The sequence below is a fragment of the Trichechus manatus genome, unplaced genomic scaffold (assembly GCF_000243295.1).
Source record: "Trichechus manatus latirostris isolate Lorelei unplaced genomic scaffold, TriManLat1.0 scaffold00043, whole genome shotgun sequence".
Classification (NCBI taxonomy): domain Eukaryota; kingdom Metazoa; phylum Chordata; class Mammalia; order Sirenia; family Trichechidae; genus Trichechus; species Trichechus manatus.
In genome coordinates, this window is record NW_004443979.1 from 7,016,376 (window position 1) to 7,040,275 (window position 23,900).

At 42.0% G+C, this 23,900-nt stretch overlaps 1 protein-coding gene across 1 annotated transcript in view; it reads left to right on the forward strand.

Moving 5' to 3' along the window:
* Window positions 1-8,860: 8,860 nt before the first annotated feature.
* The window catches only part of EGLN3 (egl-9 family hypoxia inducible factor 3), a 30,422-nt gene continuing 15,382 nt past the window's right edge, over window positions 8,861-23,900 (forward strand). The window contains exon 1 of the mRNA XM_004376525.2: window positions 8,861-9,381. Within this exon, the coding sequence (XP_004376582.1) occupies window positions 9,025-9,381 (357 nt within the window). The 5' untranslated portion in view covers window positions 8,861-9,024. The remainder of the gene's footprint in view (window positions 9,382-23,900) is intronic.

A 23,900-nucleotide genomic window follows, 5' to 3' on the forward strand; every position in this document is an offset into this window, starting at 1 on the left:
ATTAGAGAAAAATCAGAAAATACAAACAATAAGACATACAGAACTTCCATATTCCCACTCACCCAGAAACAATCTCTCTCCTTCTTCCATCCTTGTTCCTTATGTAGGTTTTTTTTTTTTTTTTCAACAAAAAAGGAATCTTACCTCATATTCTGTTTTGTAACCTACTATACTAAATTTGGAGTCCTGGTGGCACAGTGGTTAAGAGCTTGACTGCTAACCAGAAGGTAGGCAGTTCGGATCCACCAGTTGCTCCTTGGAAGCCCCATGGGGCAGTTCTCCTGCTTCCTATAGGGTCACTATGAGTCAGAATCGGCTCAACAGCAACGGGTTTATACTAAATTTATACAATAAAACATTTGCTGGACATTTACTTTGTTCCAAATAGCTCCCAGTGTTGAATATTTATATTTTCTCTATTATAAATATAAAAAAGGGATTATTGCCTGAAAACAAATTCACAATTTCAGAAAACAGTTTGTGAAGAATATAATCGTAACCTCCAATGTTGACCATTAAGAGATTAGTTACTCAGGTACAAAGAGAAAATTATTTTAAACATAAGATAAAATGCCAGGTCCTTTTATATCCTGTTCACTTCCTTTGTTGGGGAGAAAAAAATGTTCTTGAATCTCAGAGCTGGAAATGTACAATGTGCAGCTTTTGCTAGAGGCTGCACTAAACCCATCCTGCTACCCCCGTCTATCTGGTCTCCATGGAGTCAGACTTCTGACGGGGAAGCTGGTCCTCTGGAGTGTGGAGAAGTGACACCTAGGAAAGGTGTCTTTAAGGGTGTTGTTAGTTGCCATCGAGTTGATTCCGATCTCATGTGTGCAGAGGAGAACTGCGCCATAGGGTTTTCAAGGCTGTGGCCTTTTGGAAGCAGATCTCCAGGCATGTCTGCTGAGGCACCTCAGGGTGGGTTCCAACCACCAACCTTTTGGCTAGCAGTCGAGTGCTTAACCGTTTGTAGTACCCAGGGGCTCCTTCTTTAATGGTAGAGGCTGCTCATTGTGGCTCTAGGGCAACAACACGTTTCTCTGGTGTATCTGTTAGAATGCTTTTAACCGCTAGTAGTGGAAACTATAATGTAAAAAAAAAAAATTTTATTGTGATGTAATATTACAACAACACATTTGCCATTTCAACCGTTTTTACATGTACCATTCAGTGACATTGTGTTCACCATGTTGTACAACCATCACCACTATTAATTTCCAAATGTTTTCACAACTTTTAACAGAAACTCAATGCCCCTTAAGCAATACCTCCCCATTTCTCCCTCTCACCTGACCCCAGCAGCCACTAATCAACTTTAGCCTCTATGCATTTTCCTATTCTTCATATTCCAAATAAGTGGGGTCATGCAATATTTGTCCTTTTGTGTCTGACTTATTCGTGTCACTTACATTTTAAAGTTACTTTAAAAATGAGGAAATATATATTATCTCATATAATTGGAAGTTCAGATGTAGGACAGTCTCCAGGAACAGTAAGATAAGGAGCTCCATGATGTCACTGAAGTCCCAGGTTTTATCCCCACTCTCCTCTCTGCCTCCCTCAGTGTTGGCTTCATCCTGAGGCTGGCTCTCTTTGTGGTTACTAGACCCCTGCCAGAGGTCACCATGCTGCACATTGCTTTTCTCCCCATTCAGTAGAAAAGAAAATAGAGGGGACCTCTTTCTTCAAGATCAATCCTTCTCTTCGATTAAGCTAGCTGTTCTTGACCCTGGCCGCACATTAAAAATCACTGGGGGTACTTTTTTTTTTGGCTTCTCTTTTTTTAAATTCCCGGTACCTAAGCCTTACCCCTTGAAATTTTGGTAGTCTAGGGTGGGGTCCAGCTGGAAGTAGTTCTTAAAAGCTCCCAAGTGATTCAAGTGTACAGCCAGGTTGAGACGACTGGATTAGGCTGGTTTAGGTCACCTGCCCAGCTGCTCCATGTGCTAAAGATGTGGCAGTCTGCTTCTATAAAGATTTATAGCCTTGGAAACCTCATGGGCAAGGACGGATTACCCAATAAGCAAGGTACGCAAATGCTTTACTTGTGCTTATGTATTAATCTTTAGTGCACAATTTCACCTGTTTTTTACCACCTCAAAGAGATGTGGTGAAACGCATGAGAAATTGTGCACTACAGATTAGAAAGTAAACACAATTAAGCCCCTGTGTACCTTGCTTACTGGTTAATCCGCCTGCACCTATGCCTATGAGGCAGTTCTAATCTGTTCTATAGGTCACGATGAGTTAGAATGGACTCAAGGGCGAGGCTGTTTGTTCCTTTGTTTTTAGAAGGGTGTGGAAGCCTCCCCTTCCAGCTAGTGGAGATTTTATCTCTCCCTCCTGCCCACCACCACCAGGCCAGAAGGGCTGAGGGGAGGGAGAAGCTACCTGAACCCACAGAGACACATGGCTACGTGGATAGTACCTGATAGTACATGGGGAGTACAGAGATGACCTCTGACAGGACCTGTGGTCTTCTGAAAGCAATGCAACCAACCCTCAGGTGTTAGCAAGGGAAGAAAGCATGTTCCATCGGGTATCCATTCTTTCCTACCCTAGGATCTCTGGAACAGTTTCTGCAGGAGATGAAGAGCTGAAAAGACTGACTTGGTATATACTTTACTGAAACACTGTGGACTAATTTTGAGTACTGTACAATCTCAATAGGATCCTGGAAGAGGAAAAAGGACATTAGATAAAAACTAAGAAGATACGAATAAAGTATGGACTGTAGTTAATAATAATGTATTAATATTAGTTCATTAATTGTGGCAAATATACTATATTAATGTAGAATGTTAATAATAGGGGAAACTGGGTGTGGGACATAGAAGAACTCTGTATTATCTTCACAATTTTTCTGTAACTCTAAAACAAGTGTATTTTTTTTAAAAAGATACATTCAAATGTAAAATTCTCACCTGTGCCCAGAAGAACTAGATGGTGCCCAGCTACCACCACTCTGGCAAGGATCACAATAGAGGGTTCTGGACACAGCGGGAGAACAATGTAGAACAAAATTCAAATTCACAAAAAAAGACCAGACTTACTGGTCTGACAGAGACTAGAGGAACCCTGGAGACTATGGCCCCCGGGCACCCTGCTAACTCAGAACTGAAGCCACTCCTGAAGTCCACCTTTCAGCCAAAGATTAGACAAGCCTATAAAACAAACAATAACGCACGTGAGGAACGTGCTTCTTAGTTCAATCAAGTATACAAGACCAAAAGGGCAACATCTGCCTGAAAGCAAAAACGAGATGGCAGGAAGGGACAGGAAAACTGAATGAAGGGACACTGAGAACCCAGGGTGGAAACGGAGAGGGGGAGAGTGCTGACACATTGCGGGGATTGCAACTAATGTCATAAAACAATTCGTGTATAAAATTTTTGAATGAAAAACTAGTTTGTGTTATAAACTTTCACCTAAAATACAATAAAATTTTTAACAAAGTAAACAAAGTGACATGCCAATGGATATATACAGTATGAAAGTACTAATGGAAACACTTTAAATTCATAAAATGATGCGAGATACTGGAGTAGCTACAAACATTTGCATTATAGTATAAAAACATAAAAGTTGTGAGAGTCGTTTTAGCCCAATGAGGCTGCAAGAACCCTGGGTTCAAATTTACTTGATAATAACTACCTCTGAGGCAGCAGGAAGGGGAACGGGATGGGGGAGTGGGGCTTTAAGCTACGTTGTTGTGTTTCTTAAACAAAGAAAAATACCTGAAATTAAAAAAAAGATGTAAAATTCTCATGAATAGAATTTGAGAACACCTTTGAAAAGCCTTTCTAAAATTGAGCAAAAAAGTATTCTTTAAAATATTCTACATTAAATGTGACAGTGGTTAAGAGCTTGGCTGCTAACCAAAAGGTCAGCAGTTTGAATCTACCAGCTACTCCTTGGAAACCCTATGGGGCAATTCTACTCTGTCCTAAGGGTCGCTATGAGTCAGAATCAACTCGAAGGCAACGGGCTTGGTTTTGGTTTTTTGGTGCTGTGTTTTTATGATTGATGCTGTATTTTCAGCCAGAGCAAATGCTTTTTACTTTCTCAGCTGAAAGAAGAGTTGAATTGGAAAATATTAATGAATACCCCTGATATGTCACACTTCTTAGAATCTGTACATGGCTACAATTATTAAAAAGCAAGTGAGAGAGGATTAAACTTGTCCATATGCTGAGAAACAATTAAGCACCAATGTTGAAAGTTACTTTCTTTGCTCTCCTCTTAAACCTGGAAAGGAGTAGGATGGCTAACTCCACAGGGAAAGGGACATAATCAGATACCTCTTTCTCTAAACCCAGTTCATACCAGTAAGCTGAAGATGCAAACATTCAGTTCAGACACTGTCCTCTTATTCCACCATTGCCATTTAAATTAACTGCACTTCCTGTGTCCTGAGTGGTGAACCAAGCAGCCCAGTCCAATGATGCAGCTCATTACCAACGACTATTCTCAACATACCTGAACGTGACTGAATTTGTGTTGGATTCCTGGGAACACTGGGCCATAATTGGGATGGAGTGAGAAGGAAATCTTACTTTGTAAAATTACTCTTAATGTAGTCAACTAAATAATTTATGGTAAATTTTGCTTATCTCCCTTCTCCACCAAATATTAGTAAAAAAAACCAATAATGAAAGTTGATGGAAGTGTTATTATTAAGAGTAATGACAGAAAAAAGATGACTTAAAGGCAAAAAGATTTCTATGCCAAGTGAGTGGCTTGAAATTACATTTTTTCCTTGATTTTACTACATTTCAATTTCTCAAATTTTGTCTGCATTGTTATACTCACTGTGTGACCTTGGACAAGTTCCTTAGTCTCTCTGTGCCTCATTTTTTGTCACCTTCACAATGGGTGATAATAATAGTGCATACTTCTTGGTGTTGTTATAGGAATTAATTGAGGTGAGATGTTGTAAAGCATTTAAAGCACAGTGCCTGGGATATGGTGTTACAGAAGTGTTTGTTCAATAAACCAATAAACAAAGGATCCTTTGTCCATTTGTCCACATAAAAGTAATTCAATATAATGATAAGTCTCCTGGTGATATGGCAAGGCAAAAACACACAGAATATTCAGGTACCAACTAGGATACAGCGAAACTCAAGGACTTAAAAGGCAGAAGGAATGTAGACAATTTTCATCAGAAATAAAAAGGGACATGATGGAACCCTTATACATTGCCAGTAGGAATGTAAAATGGTACGGCCGCTGTGGGAAACAGTTTGGGTAGCTCCTCAATTACCATAAAAAACCAAAAATCAAACCCACTGCTGTTGAGTCAATTCCAACTCACAGAAATCCTATAGGACAGTGTAGAACTGCCCCATAGGGTTTCCAAGCAGTAGCTGGTAGATTTGAACTGCTAACCTTTTGGTTAGTAGCCAAGCTCTTAATCACTACACCACCAGGGTTCCTTGCAACTAGAGGTGGTAATTACACAACTTTGTGAATGAACTAAATGCCATTGAATTGTTTGCTTTAAAATGGTTAATTTTATATTATGTGACGTTTACTTCATTAAAAAATAAATCTAAAAAGAAAGGGGGAAAAAGGATCGTGAGTGGGATCTCTATGTTATAGTAGAAAAGGTGAAAGCATTCCAGGCTTCCTCTTCCATTCATCAGAGACTCCTTAGGAAAGTCACGTAACGTCCAGCCTCTCTGGGCCTTGACTTACTCATTTGTATGAAAATGAAGTTGGGTTAGGTGACTACTAAGATTCTCTCCAGTTCAAATTCACAGCAAAGAAATACGGCATCTTTTCTTCGAGACTTCTCATTCACATGCTTAAAAACGATTGTGTCTGTACTGCAAATGCTCACTGAAAGACAATGTTGTTGTAATTAAATTACAGAGAAATTAATTTGGTTTAGTTATTAATATGAAAAGTATTTTAATATTCATTACGATGACACAAATTAATGGACAAATCACCAAAACGCGCTTTAACAATCAGCTTGAGATTTGCTACTGTGATGCTCAGACTCAGCTTGTGCACGGCTCCAGCCTGTCTGCTGGCCTCCTGTAATCACACACTGCTTTTTCCCAGTCACGGTATCTCTGGCTCCTCTGCCAAAAGCGGGCTGGCAGCCCCGAGCTGATTGGAAGGTCCTTGATTAATTAATAGGTACCTATGCCAAGGAGGGATGGTGCCAACAGATTGAATTCCTTTCTAAACTGCCCACACCTTGCAACCAGAGTAATCTAGAAAACTTTTAGGCCAGCAGTTAGTAGAACTTGCTTAGACTATTGCTCCAGGGAAGGACCCTTTAAGATTTTTTTCTCTTCCTCTGTTACGACTTTACTCTAAAATTATTTAAATATTATTTGAAGAGTAAGCCAAATTGACCCAGTCCTGGGATTTAAAGTCAACATATTCATTAAGGGTGGTGGGTATATACTTCTCTGTATTTTATTGGCAACCATGCTCTTCAGGTTTCTTGTCCTTGGTAAATTCTCCCCTAATTATTCCTAGGAGTATGAGGAATATCTACAAAGAACCTTCAGCTAGAAGATTTTGGCCAGCTACCAAGGGTTATCTGCCATTTTCCCCTTTTTAATTCAAGCCCTCTTCAGGATACCTACTTCTAAGGGTTACAACAGTGCCCAAGGATGCAAAAACCACAACCCACTGCCTACCAGGGCCTATACCTCAGACCACGCTTCTCCTGACCACCCCATTGTCAATAATGACCTCTTCAGATCACTAGAGGGGTCTAAGCCGTTTTTGGTTACGTGGGGTTCAAGTAGAAGTAGAGAGAAGGGCCCTCCTCCCTTTTGCTGTTGCATCCCATTTCACTCCTTCCTGCAATTAAACAGTTCCACTAGCTTTCACTTTAGGCCTCCCGCTCCCCGGAATATCTTCCATGGCTAGGAGAAACATCCCGCAGAATGCCTCACTGCTCCTCTCCACAGGCCACCGAGGTTTTGTTTTGGGCCAAACTGATCTGGCTGGCACTTTCTTCCAGTCAGTTCTCTTCCAGGAGGCTCCTCAGACCTTCATGCAAATAGACTCTTCCTGCAGACCTCCAGACAAGCTCAGACATGCCTGAATGCCACGTGGCAGTGGCCATGGCTCAGGTGCAGACACCAAGTTCCCAGTAACTATTTATTAGGCACCTACCATGTGCCAGGCTCTGGGGGGTCATCATGGAGCTCCCTGGGAATTTAGGTGACATTTCCTCGAGTGCTAGCCAATTCAGGCCTTTACCCCCAGGAGGTGCGCCTCCTGCTGCAAGGTCATACCAACAGTGCAGACTAATCACTGACTTGGCAGAGAACCTCCTCTCAAAGTAACTAGAAGTTTCGCCAGTTTCTTTACTGGCCATCCACCTCTGTCTGCTTTTTCTGTCACACAGCAGCAGCATCCTTTTCCTATTCTACTCTTTGTTCCTGGCCTGGGCTACACCCCATTTCTCCCTCCATATTTCACCCCTCAGAAGCAGAGAGGAGAGGGCTACTGGAAGGAGAATAAAAGAAAGCTGTAGGGCATCGAGTACAAAATAAATGACACTTGGAAAACCTGTGCATTCTTTTGTTCGATTTACATGAAGAACTTGAGTGCCAACTAGTGTAAAATGATAAAGTATTGAAATAGCTTTGCCTGCCATTGACGAATATTTTCCCCTGATTCCGATCCCTGGTGTCTGGCAGGTAAGGGGATCAATAATCCATAAAGCAGTCAGCTTACCTTTGGATAGTTAAAAAGTCTTTTATGTGGTGTCCATCCCTCTGGTATAATGCAGCTGCTTGCTCGGAAAAGTGAGAGGAGGGACCCAGAATACAGTTTATTTTTTTGGAGGACATACCTATACTGACTGTAGCCACATGATTAATTTTGAAGGTAGAATTTCAGAACATCATATTTGGTTAGAAGCTTGAAAGGTCAGTGGATGAAAACAATCAGAAAAGCAAAATACTTGCAGGGTTCAATCAGATATGACCCAGCAGGTATTTCTTCATTGTGCACATTCTCCCTCATTCAGAATATAGAGCCTTGGCTGCTGTCAAGTTGGTTTGGACTCATAGCGACCCTATTGGACAGAGTAGAACTACTCCGTAGGGTTTACTAAGGAGCGGCTGGTGGATTTAAACTGCCAACTTTTTGATTAATAGCCGTTGCTCTTAACCACTGCACCGCCAGGGTTCCTTGCACATAGTCGGGGTTAGAAAAATGTTAATTGTTCATTTTAGTTATAACTAGATTTCTCCCAGTCTGCCGGTGGCTTGCACTTCCTGACGGGTTAAACAGCAGAGGAAAGGGAATAACGAAAGGCATCAGATAAAGCTAAGAAAGAGACCACTGTTTAATATGTGTATTTGTTCCCGGTTTTATTATTTTAATCAAAAGCCTGTGAGGTGACCAGCCTAGAATGTGGCAGTAAACTTTGCTTTTGATTACATTTACATTTTCAGAGTTAGGATCCAGGTTTTCAAGTTTGTTACGGGGTTTTAAGCAAAACAATATGCAAATCGACAGCATTCTAAAAATTCAGTCTGTTCTCCAGGCACCCTCACAATCGACCAGGGCTGATGGCTGGCTCGCCTAGATACTTGGCCTTGGGGGCGGAGAAGGGGCGGGGGCGACAGGCCGCGGGGGGAAGGGCTGTCCCGGAGGCGGGGTCAGGGCGGGGCTCGTGACGCGCCGCGTCGGGCAGGCTCACAGGCTGGACCTCAGCCTTTCTCAGTCTCCGACCGCCGCCGCTGTGGTGGCGCCGCATTTCCAAGAGGGGCCCTCCGACTCCTTGCTGGGTCAGTCCGGCGCTGGATCGTGGGGCCCCACACAACTCTCTCGGGTCGCTGAACGGGACCCCCCGCCCTCCCCTGTTCCCAGAGTTGCAAGCAACTTTCCCCTCTCCCAGGCGCTGCGGTGGCTCGCGGACTGTGGTCGCGGCAGGTAGCTGAATCCCCGGGCACGCTCCCTGCGCCTCGCCTTCGCGCGCTTAGGTCACTCCCTCCCGGGGTGCACGCTGGGGGTTCCGACCTCGACTCTGTGGGCAAGATGCCCCTGGGACACATCATGAGGCTGGATCTGGAGAAAATCGCCCTAGAGTACATCGTGCCCTGCCTGCACGAGGTCGGCTTCTGCTACCTGGATAACTTTCTGGGCGAGGTGGTGGGTGACTGCGTCCTGGAGCGCGTCAAGCAGCTGCACTGCAATGGGGTCCTGCGGGACGGCCAGCTGGCCGGGCCGCGCGCCGGCGTCTCCAAGCGGCACCTGCGGGGCGACCAGATCACGTGGATCGGGGGCAACGAGGAGGGCTGCGAGGCCATCAGCTTCCTCCTGTCCCTCATCGACAGGCTGGTCCTGTACTGCGGGAGCCGGCTTGGCAAATACTACGTCAAGGAGAGGTCCAAGGTAGGACCGGGGCATTCGGGAGTCAGTTGTCTGCTGCTTTCGCACGGCTGCGAGCGAGCTTTAGTTTTTAACCAAGAAGTCAGCCTGGTTTGTTCCACAGCTCTTCTGAGCGATAGTTCATGTTAAGGACTCAGGTGTGTACTTATGACCTTCTATTGACTTTAGAATAATCGCTCCTGGTGTGTGGAACAAGCTAGCTGTGGTTTTTGGTCCCATTTTAAGAGATGGAGTTTCTCAGAGATTTAAACAAGGGAAAGGGTATTAGAAACACTGTTCCAAGGCACACGTGTACTCACCTTAAATGCCTACTTTAAAGTCACCTAATATTCCGCTTCATTGTGTTCAGAAGGTATCCCCGCAAACGCACTCTTAAAGAATCTGGAGACAGTTGTAATGCACTCTTGTAATGTGGGAGTTGGTCTGTGGAGTTTGTCCGGCAGGTGTGGGAAGTTTAGCATGTGAAAGGGTAGAACTCCCCCGTAAAAAAATGCAGGATCCTCTTCTAGTCACCTCGGAGTGTTGCCCTTGGCTGGTTAGACTGAGGACACTGTAAGACCATTTACTTGGCTTTGGAAACCCTCTCCTGGTGCTTAGCCCTACACCCCCCTCCCCCCTTCCCTTTCCCAGCTATAAATTGAGGTGAAATCCCTGAGAGGTACCACTAGAAAGAAAACGATGTTTTTGTTCACATAGCTGGAAGTGGCTCACTGGGTGGTAATTTATTTTGGACACACATAGAGGTAGATTGGCAGAAATATTGGAACATGTAGGTACCATGATGTTGTCCCATGAACATTATTTGGGAGATAGCCTAGCTACTCAGTCTTTCTTCGAATGATAGCCCAGCCTATTTTTCCAGGGGGCAGTTCTGAGTGATTTATGTGTTTGTTATTGTGGACTAGTCAAGGGGAACTCAGAAGTACAGAAAACTCACTGAAACACAATGAGGCAAAGCATACTGGCCATGAGAGGGAAGTGAACATTCACCTATGTACCATTCTTTAAAAATGTTTGTAGTATTTCTCAATTCAAGAACAATCCCATGGTAAAACAAACCATTGGTGGCTCACTTGTCCCATAAGCTCTGAGGAGTGCTGTTAATAAAAGACAAGTTAAAGACTGGAAAAGTATAGCAGTGAAGGGGTCGAGGCAAGTGAATGGAGTAGTGGAGAAAATAGATTGTTGTACACCTTTCAAGCCAGGGAGACTTAGAATTTCTGAAAGCCTTGTTAATAATTGGGTGCAAATGCAGTAGATCATTGAAGAAATTGCTGCTTTCTAAATTTTACTTTGGTTTGGGGAAAATTTGGAGTTGGCTGAACTCAGTAGAAAATTGTTGTTAAAGTATTTCTTTGCTCTTCTTCCATCATTTTGGTGATGGATCAGAAAGTCATTTGTCTTTTGCATAGTTTTGTTGTTGTACTAAACAGCCTTACCTGTCTCCTGGGGTGGGTTAGCTTCAGCGTGGCAGAGGTATTTATAGTTTCGATCTGCAAGACAGTTTCTTAACAGTTTCTTAAATTTCTCTTAATCTCAGATGTTAAGAATTTTCCTCCCAGCATTCTAGGAAAAGAAGTTAGAATTAATTGGTAGAAAGAGGTCACTAATATTATTAAAGTTAAATACTATTATTTACCTTTGACTTAATGGATTAGGGGTAGAGTTTTAGGCTAGACTTCAAGTCGACAAATTGAATGAAAAGCACTGTACATCTGGGTAAGGGAAAAAAAAACTTCTAGACATGATTCTTCAATACTGGGTTATCTTCTGAGTGGAAAAAGTAACTTTGCAGCTAACCCTTTCAGAAGGTGACTGTGAATTGAAGTCAGAAAATTTCATCTTGTCCACCGAAGAGAGAAGTTTAAGCAACATCTGCCCATGCCCGGATTTCGAGCTTTCCTTTGGCTGTTTTGACACAACATTCTTCATTCCTGCTCTTCAGACAGATCACCTCTAGATTGGGATATTCCCTGGCTGACGAGAACCAACTGGAGCAAACGATTATTATAGTTTAAAAAAAAAAAAAAAAAAGTCTAATTTGCTTATACAGTCTCCTTAGTAATGTCTTGGGGCCTTGGGTCTGTTGTTTGAAGCTCATTATTAAAGCATTGTAGAAACACATTCCAGTTCTACATGAGTTTTATTAGTTTCACCTTCATTTAACCTTCATTAATAGCTTCTCTTCCCTCAACCAAGGCTGTTTCCCAAAGTAGTGATACGGGTCCAGTTTCCTGCTGCACCCTTCAACAGGTTTCAGTAAAAAGTAGATTTTTAAAAGGCTGACATTGTAAATTTATTTATAACTTTTATTATGGAAGTTTTCAAATATATATAAACATAGGCTGGTATAATGAACTCCCATCACCCAGGTTCAACAATTGCCAATATATACACTTATTTTAGACCAAATGGTTTTTAATTACTTTAATTTCTTAGGGTTATGCTTATTTATTAATGCATTCATCCTAATTAAACATTTTTTGTATTTTGCTGGACTTTGGAAGGTCATTAATAATGTAATAATGCCCTTAATCTCAGTGAAGTGATTGCAGAGTCACTGGGAATAAATCAATTATACAATACTGGATCTCGGATTGAAGTTGTGTCAGTATGGAAAGGAATTTTAGAGACCATCCCCCGCCCCCCCAAAAAAAAAGTTGTTACCCGTCAGAATTTATTTACCTCCATTTTGTTGAGAAGAATCTAAGGGTGCTGAAGAGACCCTCTGGGGCAGTAGTTTCCTATAATGTACGGCAGTATGGCGCCCCCTAACTTCAGACATGATTATTGCTTTCAGGCTATCAAAGAATTTCTTATCTGTTACTCTTGGAGAATTTAGACCCTATCCAAGATAAATACTGGTCATAATTTGTTCCTTTTGCTTTGACTGCCTAGTTCTTGAAAATGGCTGTTTTCCAGAGAACGTGCAATTTATAGAACTAAAAGTACTTCTGCTTGAAGCAGCTTACTGTAGACTCACTAGTTTGACTTCTTGACATTTTCAACCTAGGAGGTACAAATGAAACTAATAACAATAACTGCCTTTTACTGAAGCAGTTTACTCTGTGTCTGGCACTATGCTAATCACTTTACAAATACTGTCTTACTGAATATTCAGCAAACTGGGTGACTAAATAATTTGCTCAAGGTCACAAAGTAAGAAGCAGTTTATCATAGGGTTTAGGGGCTTGGGCTTGGAATTACTAGTCTTGTGACTTTAGGCAAGTGGCTTTGTTTTCATCAAGTTTTAAAACGAGGGCTAATGAAACCTTAAAGCTTTGGGGAGAAGCATTAAATAACTTAATATTCACTAATTAGTATTATTTAATTAAATAATGTACATAAAATTCTTAGCAGAATTCCAAGCCTTCATAAATGTTACATGGCTGTGATTTGAGGTTATAACTCAGATCGACCTGACTTCAGTCTCTGATCTGAAGTACTTTTAGACTATGGGGTAGTGAGGGTTGTAGACAGAGCTGTCCTCCTCTGAAAACAATACAGAGGAATGATGAAACAGCAAAAAGTTTATGAATAAAAGAAAACGTGTGCAAGATGTGCTTGGTGGGTTTGTTCCTCTGCTGTTGAGCAGTAACAGTTTTGGCTCACCCTTCTCTTGTAAGTCAGGAATACTCATTACTTTAACGGAGCTTATCTTAGTGGAGGCTCTTGGTTGCAAGCTACTTTCAGCAAAAATGGGGTAATGTACTGCAAAGATAGGGATCTCTCTCAGGACCCACGTGCAGGAAATGCAATCAGGGTTTGCAAAAGACTGGAGCGAGGAACTAGGAACCAGAAAGTCATCAGCATCCCGGACGGCTGGCTGTTAGTCCTTTTCTCTGGAGCTTTATGGCCTCCTTCCTTGCGTCTCTCTGCTTGTCATCTTTATTTCTTCTCCGTTTTTCCTTTCACTCTGACCTTGCCTGCTTTTCCATGCACATGGCTGAAGATGGCTGCCCTATAATGGCTATAGCGGCCTTCAGCTATAGAGCCGCAGGGACTTCTTTAACTTTCCAGAATCCCTGTTTTCATTCCTTGGGAGAAAATCAGATTGGCTCACTCTGGGTCCTGGGTCCTATCAGCCTTGGTTGGGATGGGGTAGGGAGGCGTTTAGAATCCCATGTCATAAATATGGATACCAGGGCCCATGCGAGGAGCAGTTCTTAGAGACCCCAGAGGATGAAAATTACCCCAAGGAAATGATTGGTAGAATACAGCCTCATTAACAGTGAGGCAAGTCTCTGCAGTAGGTGAGTTTTCATAGTGCTCTGCATTGAATTTTGTTGAATGACACTTGGTAACAAAGAAGGTAGTTGTGTGTGTGTTCAACTTATAATTTCTTTTGCTCAATTTTGGGTCACTCCACCACCACCTTATCTGCTTCAGTGACTAGGGAACTCAGGGAGTATCAATTTAATGTGTTCCTTCACACTGCCTGGCACTGTGGTAGACCTGCTCATGGATAAGCAGAGGGAGGTTGAAAGTGACCGTAAAGCCACCCGGAGGAGTAAGCTGAGTGGGTGAAACAGTTGTCACCAATTTTTTCTATCTTAGTGGAGGCTCTTGGTTGCAGGCTACTTTCAGCAAAAATGGGGTGATGTTTAAACAGCCCACTTTTACACTCATTAGTCATTTCTGTTTCTCTGTTTTACTTAAAATGAAAAGACAGAATTTTAATGGTACAGGTTTTAGAGCTAGAGAGGTTATCTCAGAAATCACATCTATCCAACTCCTCCATCATTTAGCAATTAGTAAGTTGTTTTTATATTTGGGGTAATGATGTCTTGAACAGGATCTTGAGATGGGCTTGGGGTATGTATTAGGACTGAAGAAAAACACCAAACAAACCAGTTGCCATTGAGTTGATTCCAACTTGTGGTGACCCCGTGTATTTCAGAGTAGAAATGTCCTCCACAGAGTTTTCAAGGCTGTGACCTTGTGAAAACAGGCTGCTATGCCTTTCTACTGAGGCATCTCTGGGTGGGTTTGAACCACCAACCTTTTGGTTAGTAGTCGACTGACTAACTGTTTGCCCCACCCAGAGACTCCAGTGGGCCTGAGAAAAGGGGTTTTAATGGGGAGGGATTACACTGGATGGGGTTGCACGAGGGGCAGCAGGTTAATTCATCTGCATCAGTGTCTTGTTTGAGAATTTTAAATATGATCTGTCTTAAAATGGAATTAGGTAGCCAATCTGTGTATTCAGCTTTTGGGTGTCAGAAATGATTCCCCTTCTTGACCTTACTCACTTAAGCAAAATTTGTAAATTCTTCTTTCCTGATGACTCTGTCTAGAAAAACTCCAAATTTTATAAATAACAAGCAGTCTTGCCTCTTATAACCCCTTTCTGAAAACACAGTGCCTGTGGAAGATTCTCTGCTGAAGCTTAAAGGTGGGGTCAAGTTCTACTTCACCCATAATGAGGAGAGCACATCTGAGAAGCATCTCCAAGCACCCCAGCATCCAGAGCAGCTCACCCATGGGCCGCGTGCTCTCAGTTTGGCTGTGCCTTGACTCACCTTTGTGGCTTCGGGTAAATTAAATGAAATTTGACCCCTGCCCATTGAAGACCAAGGAGCAGCTTGCAGGTGAACACAATAGAGATGGCTATTCTTTAATTATTACAACAACAGACTTGATAATTCCTTTATAGCAGCAGCACTTTGTAGCTGTTAACTAATATTGCTCTAAGAAATGGGTGTCATTTTTATCTAGCGTTCGTCAAACACACATACTCTGACAGTAATGATGGTTCAGATATATTCTGCTGGGCTGCTGCCAGGGGTGCCCAGCGGGTAGCTGAATCCAGAGGCACTGGAACTGTAAATACAACAGACAAATCATTTTCTGATGCCAGACGAAGGAATTCAGCTTTGGCAGATTGCCAGGAGCCGTTGATTTGGCTCAAATTCAGTGCTCATGTGTCTGTTTGCCAAGCAAGAGTAGCTAGCTTGGTTAATTATACATAGAATTTGTACCCTTTTCCCTTGATTATTTCAATTTTAAACTGGTATGTCACTTAAACGTTAGTTTTGTATCTTCTTTTGATATTGATTTGTGGGAGAGTTTCTGTTGTCACTTTTTGTGAGCTTCCTAGTGACTGAGTTTACGAATTTCTCAACCCTTGCCTTAACCAAAAGGAGCCCTGGTGGTGCAGTGGTTAAGCACTCAGCTGCTGACCAAAAGGTGGCTGATTTGAACCCACTAGCTGCTCTATGGGAGAAAGATGTGGCAGTCTGCTTCTGTAAAGATTACAGCCTTGGAAACCCCGTGGGGCAGTTCTACTCTGTCCTATGAGGGCAACAGGTTTTTTTTGTTGTCGTTGTTAACTTAACCAAGTCCTGGCCATACAGACCCGTAGGTTTGCAGCTGTATAATGCAGGCTTTCAAATCTTATATTGGATTAATTCAGTACGTGTTTACTGAGTGTCCTCCGTGTTCAGTACAATGCCAATACCCAAACTCACTGCCATTGAGTCGATTCTGACACATAGTGACCCTATAGGACAGAGTAGAACTGCCCCATAAATTTCCAGGGCTGTAAATCTTTTCTCCCGAGGAGTGGCTGGTGGGTTCAAACCACCAACCTTTCGGTTGGCAGCAGAGCAGTTTAACAACTGTGCCACCAGGGCTCCTTACAATGCCAGTACTTCTTATCAATTCAAGCCAACTTTTGATTCTTTAGGAGTGACCAATATTTCTTAAGTTCTGGAGCAAGTATGCCTATCTCATAGGAAATATTATTTTGTCCCTTCCAAAATGAGGCCAAAACAATGACTATTAACATACTACAAAATTTCCAAAATACAAAGAATCAGAGACTATGATAGTAGTCTTGATTATTTGCCAGTGGGAAGAAGACAAATGGAAAACTGCATTCCAGGTGTCAGTGACAACAGGGGTACTTGAAGTTGTTTTTAGGATAATACTATTCTATTTGAGTATTGCTTGGAAGTAATAAAGATACATTGTTTAAGACAGTTTGCACATCTTGAGCTCATTCTGTGTTCTCCAGACGCATAGAAACACAAAATGATTCTCTCTGTGACTCTCCCCATTCTCCTTTTTCTACTCATCTATCTAGTCAAATCTGAAGGGACTATTACTCAGAAATCTCAATACCTCATACAAAATTGATAGTGAGCCTTTCTTTCCTTCCTTGTTCCCTGCCTCCCTTTTCCTTCCTCCCGCCCTCCCTTCCTGTCTTCTTCCCTCCCTCCCTTTTCTTTCTCTTTTTTTGGCTTTAACAAAGAGATTTATTTCCTTACAGTAAAGTAGGCTAAAAGTCCAAATGCAGGGCGTCAGCTCCAGGGGAAGGCTTTCTCTCGGCCTTCTCATCAGTGTTCCCCCAGACTAGGAGCTTCTCGGCGCAGGGACCCCGGTCCAAAGGACACACTCTGCTCCTGGTACTGCTTTCTTGATGGTATGAGGTCCCCCTCCCTCCCTTTTCTTTCCTCCCTTCTGCACTTCCTCCCTCCCTCCCTTTTTCCCTCCCTCCATTTACCTTCCTCACTTCCTCCCTCCCTCCCTCCCTTCCTTCCTTCTGATGGCTTTTTTCCCGTTCCTATTTGTTTTGCAGGTTAATTTGAATGATTGGAGTGGATAAACAGAATCTTCTTTACAAAAAATATTCACAAAATATTGAAGACCCAGGCAGGAGTGTGCGATATTAGCGGTCAAAATTTGGCCCATTTTTGTTATTTAAGTTTTATTTTTTAGGTTCACTGTGGAACCTCAAGTTTTGTCTTTTTAAACTAAATTTTGTTTCCCTTTCTTAGCAGATAGAAGTCCTTGAGGAGGGAAGTATTTTAAAGACACTTAACCACAAATCACCCGCCTTTTGTTTTCCAGTTCTCCCTCTAAACCATCTTAACACGCTTTTTCCAGAGTGTAGTAGTCCCCAGCCCAATTCTAATCATGCTGTTTTCATGATTTAAAAAAACACAACAAAACAAAAACACCAGGCTGTCTCTCCACTGCCTACTCTACATTTCTGTAAACTTCTTGATGTGGCACTTAAGGCCCTCCACGCTTGATCCCAAGCTACCTTTCTACGCTTAATCTCCCACCCACCTTCCGTTCACCAAATTAACTAGTGCGGGTTACTAATTCCCCGCCTTTTTTTTTTAATCATTTAGGGTGAAGCATTGCACAAAAACTCTTGGTTTTGCCACATACTAGCTGTGGTTCTTAAAATGTGGTTCCTGGATCAGCAGCAGCAGCAACAACACCTGTGAACATTTGTAAATGCAAATTTTTGGGCCCAGCCCCAAACCTGTTGTTGTGTGTAGCTGAGTCAATTCTGACTCATAGTGACCCTAAATGACAGAGTAGAATTCTCCATAGGGTTTCCTAGGCTGTAATCTTTACGGGAGCATATCGCTAGGTCCTTTTTCTCCTGAGGAGCCTCTGCTGGGTGGGTTAACCGCCGACCTTTCAGTTAGCAGCTGAACGCTTAACCATTGTGCTACCAGGGCTCCTTCCCCAAACCTACTGTCTCAGAAACTCACAAGCTTTCTAGGTGATTCTCATGCATGCTCAAGTTTGAGAACTACTGAAGGAAAATTAACGTATTGAGAGGAAGAGGCTAAACAGGGATGGTGCTATATCTTTCTCTAGTTTCTGTGTTATCTAGATAACCAGAGTTTAATTAGTTGATTGTATCTGAACTTATACATTGCTAAAACTAAAAATGCAGGTTTTTTTTTTAGTTCATTTGGAAATTTTTTTTTTATTGTGCTTTAAGTGAAAGTTTACAATTCTAGTCAGTTTCTCAAACAAAAATTTATACACACATTGTTATGTGACCCTCTGTCTTCCTTTCTACCCCAGATTTCCTGCGTCCGTTCAGCCAGCTCCTGACCCTTTCTGCCTTCTCATCTCGCCTCCAGACAGGAGCTGCCCATTTAGTCTCATGTGTCTACTTGAGCTAAGAAGAGCACTCTTCACGAGTATTATTTTATGTCTTATAGTCCAGGCTGATCTTTGTCTGAAGAGTTGGCCTCAGGAATGGTTTTAGTTTTGGGCTAACAGAGAGTCCGGTGGCCATGTCTTCCGGGGTCCTTCCAGTCTCATTCAGACCATTAAGTATGGTCTTTCTACTAGAATTTGAGTTCTGCACCCCACTTTTCTCCTGCTCCTTCAGGGACTCTCTGTTGTGTTCCCTGTCAGGTCCGTCATTGGTGGTAGCCAGGCACCATCTAGTTCTTCTGGTCTCAGGCTGATGGAGTCTCCGGGTTATGTGGACCTTTCTGTCTCTTGGACTGATATTTTCCTTGTGTCTTTGGTGTTTTTCATTTTCCTTTGCTCCAGGTGGGTTGGGGCCAACTGATGCATCTTAGATGGCCACTTGCTAGCTTTTAAGACCCCAGATGCCACTCACCAAAGTGGGATGCAGAACATTTTCTTAATAAACTTTGTTTATGTCATTTGGGAAATTTTTAAGAAAACCCCACCTCATGTTAAATAAACACACCCACAGATTCTATGTGTAACTTTTATTTGTACCAGTAAACTTAATTTTCCAGAAACAAAAATTGGAGTGAAATTTGGAACTGGTTCCCTCCTGTTGTGTTGAATGGTTGTTAATGACTGCAGGGTGTTTCTTCCCCACTAGTCTTGCAGGTATTGTACTCTGAAGGCACCGGAAACAATGAGAGAATCATAGTGATTTTGAATGAGCCCAAACTGGAAAATAGTTCCTTTTGAGCAGATCAGTCTCAGTATTGAGCATCTATTACATGCTAGCGTCTGTCTTAATAACTATGAACACCACACAGAAACCTAAAGTGGTCTCTGGCCCTCTGGTGTAAGAGGGCTGTCCAAGGGAGAGGTAAGAAGGCTGAGGTGTGGGGATCTTTGGGGGCATACTTGACATAGTGATCCAGCTTCACTGGAATCAGAGGTTTAATTAGGTAGAGGTGGGAGCATGACTGCCACTTACTTTTCCTACTTAGACACACCGGGCTTTGATTTCCCACTTAAGGGTTTGAATGTGTTTGGTAAGCCATGAGAAACATCTGAGAATCCTTTGTTGCATTATCTTGGGTTTGAAGGAATTCATGGCTTCTCTGGAAATAATAGCACCTGTTTTTAGTTAACAATTCTTTTGCTGATATTTTAGAAAACGTGTTTATTGGTGGAAAGACCATGGGTTTGGAATTCTGGCCCATCTGCTTAGTTCCAGAATGTCCAATAAGTTATTTTTTGCCTCTGACTCTCAGTTTTCACTTTTGTAAAGTACCATTTGTATCTATCTCAGAGGTACACAGAAACAACGAAATTAAACCCCCCAACTCAGAGCCAGGCACCTCTTTCTTTCTAGTCCCTTTCCCATTCCGCAAAATAGTTTATACGTTTCTATCAGAAAAACCTTTCACCTTTTCTACCCCTCTAACAAGTCTGCTGGATTTCATCTCTCCTGTAAGCCACAGTAGTTCTGTATCCAGTGGATTTAGGTAGTCCCTGAGTTACAACGGAGTTCCGTTTCCGATGACTCTGTTGTAAGTCAGTTCTGATGTAAGTTGAATACCTCTTGTTTTTGTTTTGTTTTTTATAGTTTTCATTATTATTGCCTTTTATTATCAGAATCTTTATGAATCTGATCTTTGTATTTGGGTGTGGAAACATTACATATAAACTTACAGATGTATTTTAATACATACATGCATATAAAAATACACATAAAAATTTACTCAGACTATGAGAAGAGTTGGATGATATTGGCATTTTGTCAGTTGTGGTAATAACGCCATTTGTGGAAGGTTCTGGATCATCTGCATTATCCCTGGGAATGGGGATGGCACTTCTAGTCAGAACATTAATGAGAGTTGTCTGTATGGTCCTTTTCTTTTTTTCTAAATATATTTTACAGTAACATCTCACTGCTTCCTGAATCTGCCTGTCGACTTTAGCAAAGTGATCAGTGTTTGGGTCCATGTTTTCAGGCAACCAAAGCCCCTGATATAGTTTAGAAAAAACCCAGCTAATCCTTTCACTGTAAAATTTTTTGACAGCGTCGACATTGGCACTTCCTGCTTCTCCAGTTATACGCATGTTAAGTAAGCCAAATCTGCGTTTGAAGCCATGAAACCAGAGCTTGCTGGCATTAAAGTACTCATGGTAGTCTTCTCCTTGCTGTTCCTTCAGGTTTTCAAAAAAGGATGCTTGCTTTCGTTTGAATCATGAGTAAACTCATAGGAATCCTCTTCTGGATTTAGTCTTCTGTCCAAATCACCTCAACAGCTTCTCCATCTCCTGAATTGGCTCTTGCCTCTTCTTTGTTAAAATTGTTGATTTTATGTCAATTGTTGCTTTAACTGCCTACAAAATCATGTTCTTATCCTTAATGATTGTTGAAATTGTCAAATGAGATAGCCAGGGGTAGATTATCCAGTAGGTAAGGTAGGCAAGGTGCTTACCAGATCATCTGTAGTGAGCAATTCCACATGAGTTTCAGCACATCTTTGAAACTGGTCACTAAATATTAGTAAATAAGCACAAGTAAGCCTGTGCTTACGTTGCTTACTGAGTCTTCCGCCCCGTCAGGGATTAAAAATTTGAAAAGAGGCTTTGATTCTGTAGGAAGTTGCTGTGGGGTTGGGAAAGAGATAGATGCCAGCCATACCTAGAAGCAGAATTTTTGATGTGGTGAAAAAATGTGGAATTGTTCACTACAGATGATCTGGTAAGCAAGGGAAGCACCTTGCCTACTTTACCTACTAGATAATCCACCCCTGGAGATAGTTCTTCTTCGCATGCTGTTTCACTGAGTTTCTATTATCATAGGCCTTAATGATCTTCATCTTTATATCCATTAGCAGTGCAGGTATTACAGTTAGAGAAATTTGAACAGTTCGGCTTCAAATTAGCTACTGATGCTTCTTACGGTACAAAATGCTGAATAAGATCATGCTGTAGGCCTGGTCTACAGTGAAGTTGGCGTCAGTGTCATAACAATGAAGTTGGAGTCATAACAGCTGTCTGGCAAATGAGCAGTTCAACTGTATGTTGTTAGGACTGAACATTGCCCAACTTTCCATCCGTTGTCACTCCCGACACTGACTTCATTGTAGACCACGCCACCGCCTGCTATAATATATACAGCGGTGTTTTGAACAGTAAATCATAAAATTGAACATCTGCAAGTGAACGTCTGAGAATGACAACATCGACAAAGTACGCATTGCAGCATTGTATGCAGTACATATTACTAACAATAAGATGTACAAAAAAACAAAACGAGCAAAACAAAAAACAAAAAACGGTCGTTAAGTGCAGTTCGTTGTAACTCCAATACGTTGTAAATCAGGGACTACCTGTAATGCGGACCCCTGGTGGTGCAGTGGTTAAGCGTTTGGCTGCTAACCAAAAGGTCGACAGTTCAAATCCACCAGCCGCTCCTTGGAAACTCTGTGGGGCAGTTCTACCGTGTCCTGTAGGGTCGCTATGAGTTGGAATCGACTCAATGGCAATGGGTTTGGTTTTTACCTGTAATGTGGGTTTAGGAAGTTCTGTATCCCGGGAAGTATAATTAATGCGGTAGAGATAGAGTTAAGATGTCTCCTAAGCAAGCTTTGTGCCTGAGGAGGGAAAATTTTATGTCATCCCAGGGATTCCTTTGAATTCACCTCTTCTTCCCTAGGGAAATATGCTTTTGCATTTCCTTTTTAAAGTTTTCTTGATTGGCCATTTATCTTCTGACTTTGAAACAAGTCTGAAAACTTTGGCTGGTATTGACCTGAGCCAAGGAAAGGTCCTGGAGAGGCTGACTTCCTCCCACTAACCCAAGGGAGGGAGAGAAGGAGGGAGGCAGCCCGGGGCAGCCTCCCCTGTGGGCTGGTCTCGAATAAAACATGGGCTGTTGATCAACTGCTCTCAACGCAGATACAGATACGGTCCCTGCCGGGGCTACTGAGGTTGGAGAGAGGGTGAGACTGAGGTGACCCTGCAGTGGAATAACTGAAGCTAAGACAACTTGGAAAACTGAGTGCTATGCCCCAGGATTCAACATGAATTTCCTTTGCTGCTTTCTTTTGTTAGAATTCCTTCCATGGAGCTTTTAGTTCACAGATTGAATACCAAGCACACTCATTTTTCCTGTGTCTGCAATTTTTAAAATTTGATTATTTTCAATCATTTTGGGAAGGGGATAATAGGGAGAGGGGTAATAGGCATCAGTGAGAGAGAGTCAAGTACTTCAAGTAGTACTGAAGATTTTAGTTCCCTCAAAAAACGGGATGAATTAATGTTAGACATTAGACAAACTGCTTTGGCAAAGCATGATTTAATGATTAAAACCTCACACTTTGCAGCCAGACTAACTAGGTTCAAAACGCCCTCCGCCACATGCTACCTCTGTGATCTTAGCCTCCTTATACCTCAGTTTCCTCATCTGTAAAATGGAGATAGTAATGATTCCTAGTTCCTACCTTGGAGCCCTGGTGGCGTAGTGGTTAAGAGCTCATCTGCTGACCGAAAGGTTGGCAGTTCAAATCCACCAGCCTCTGCTTGGAAACCCTAGGGGGCAGTTCTACTCTGTCCTATAGGATCACTATGAGTTGAAATCAACTCAGTGGCAACAGGTTTAGTTTTTGTTTTTTTCGTTCCTACTGCGTGGGGTTATTATGAAGATTGAATGAGGTGATATTTGTGAAGTGCATAGAACAGTGTCAGGCACCATATTAATGTTTGTTCAGTAAATAAATGTGGATACTGAATTTCATGAGTTCTGATTCTACACTAAGTTGCTGTGGGGCATTTCTTTCATTCAACAGATACAGTTTTCCAAGTGCTAAAATTCAAACGTAAATATCTTTGTTGTTGTTAGTTGTGGTAGTCGACTCCAACTCATGATGACTGCATGCAAACAGTATGAAACACTGCCCAGTCCCGTGCCATCTTCATAGTCGTAACGCTGTATTGGACACTATTCTGTTGTGATCCATAGGGTTTTCACTGGCTAATTTTCAGAAGTAGATCTCCAGGTCTTTCTTCTTAGTCTGTTTTAGTCTGGAAGATCTGCTGAAACCTGTCCACCATGGGTGACCCTGCTGGTATTTGAAATACCAGCGGCATAGCTTCCAGTGTCACAGCAACATGCAAGCAACCACAGTACGACAAATGACAGACGGGTGGTAAATGCAAGATCTGATTTTCTAGAAAGTTCATTGATTTTTTTCCAGCATGGCAGCAGTGTTTCAAGTTAATAATCTTAAAATTCATTAAGGATCCTAGGTAAAGTGTTTTCCAGTTTTCTCTTAAGAATATTGATTCAAGGCATTTTTCATAATATGCTTTGATTGGTAATTTTTTTTTTCATGTTTTACCCATTAATGAAGTCTTGATTTGCCAATTGTATTGAAGTTGTAGACTCCTTCAAGCATTTTAGGATTACTTGCAGGTGAGAATGTAAAGAGAACCATACTGAATTCTCTGACAATCCTACAGTCACACACATCCCACTTTCCTTCTCTGTTGTGTTCAGAGCATCTAGAGACCTTAAAAAAAAAAAAAAAAAA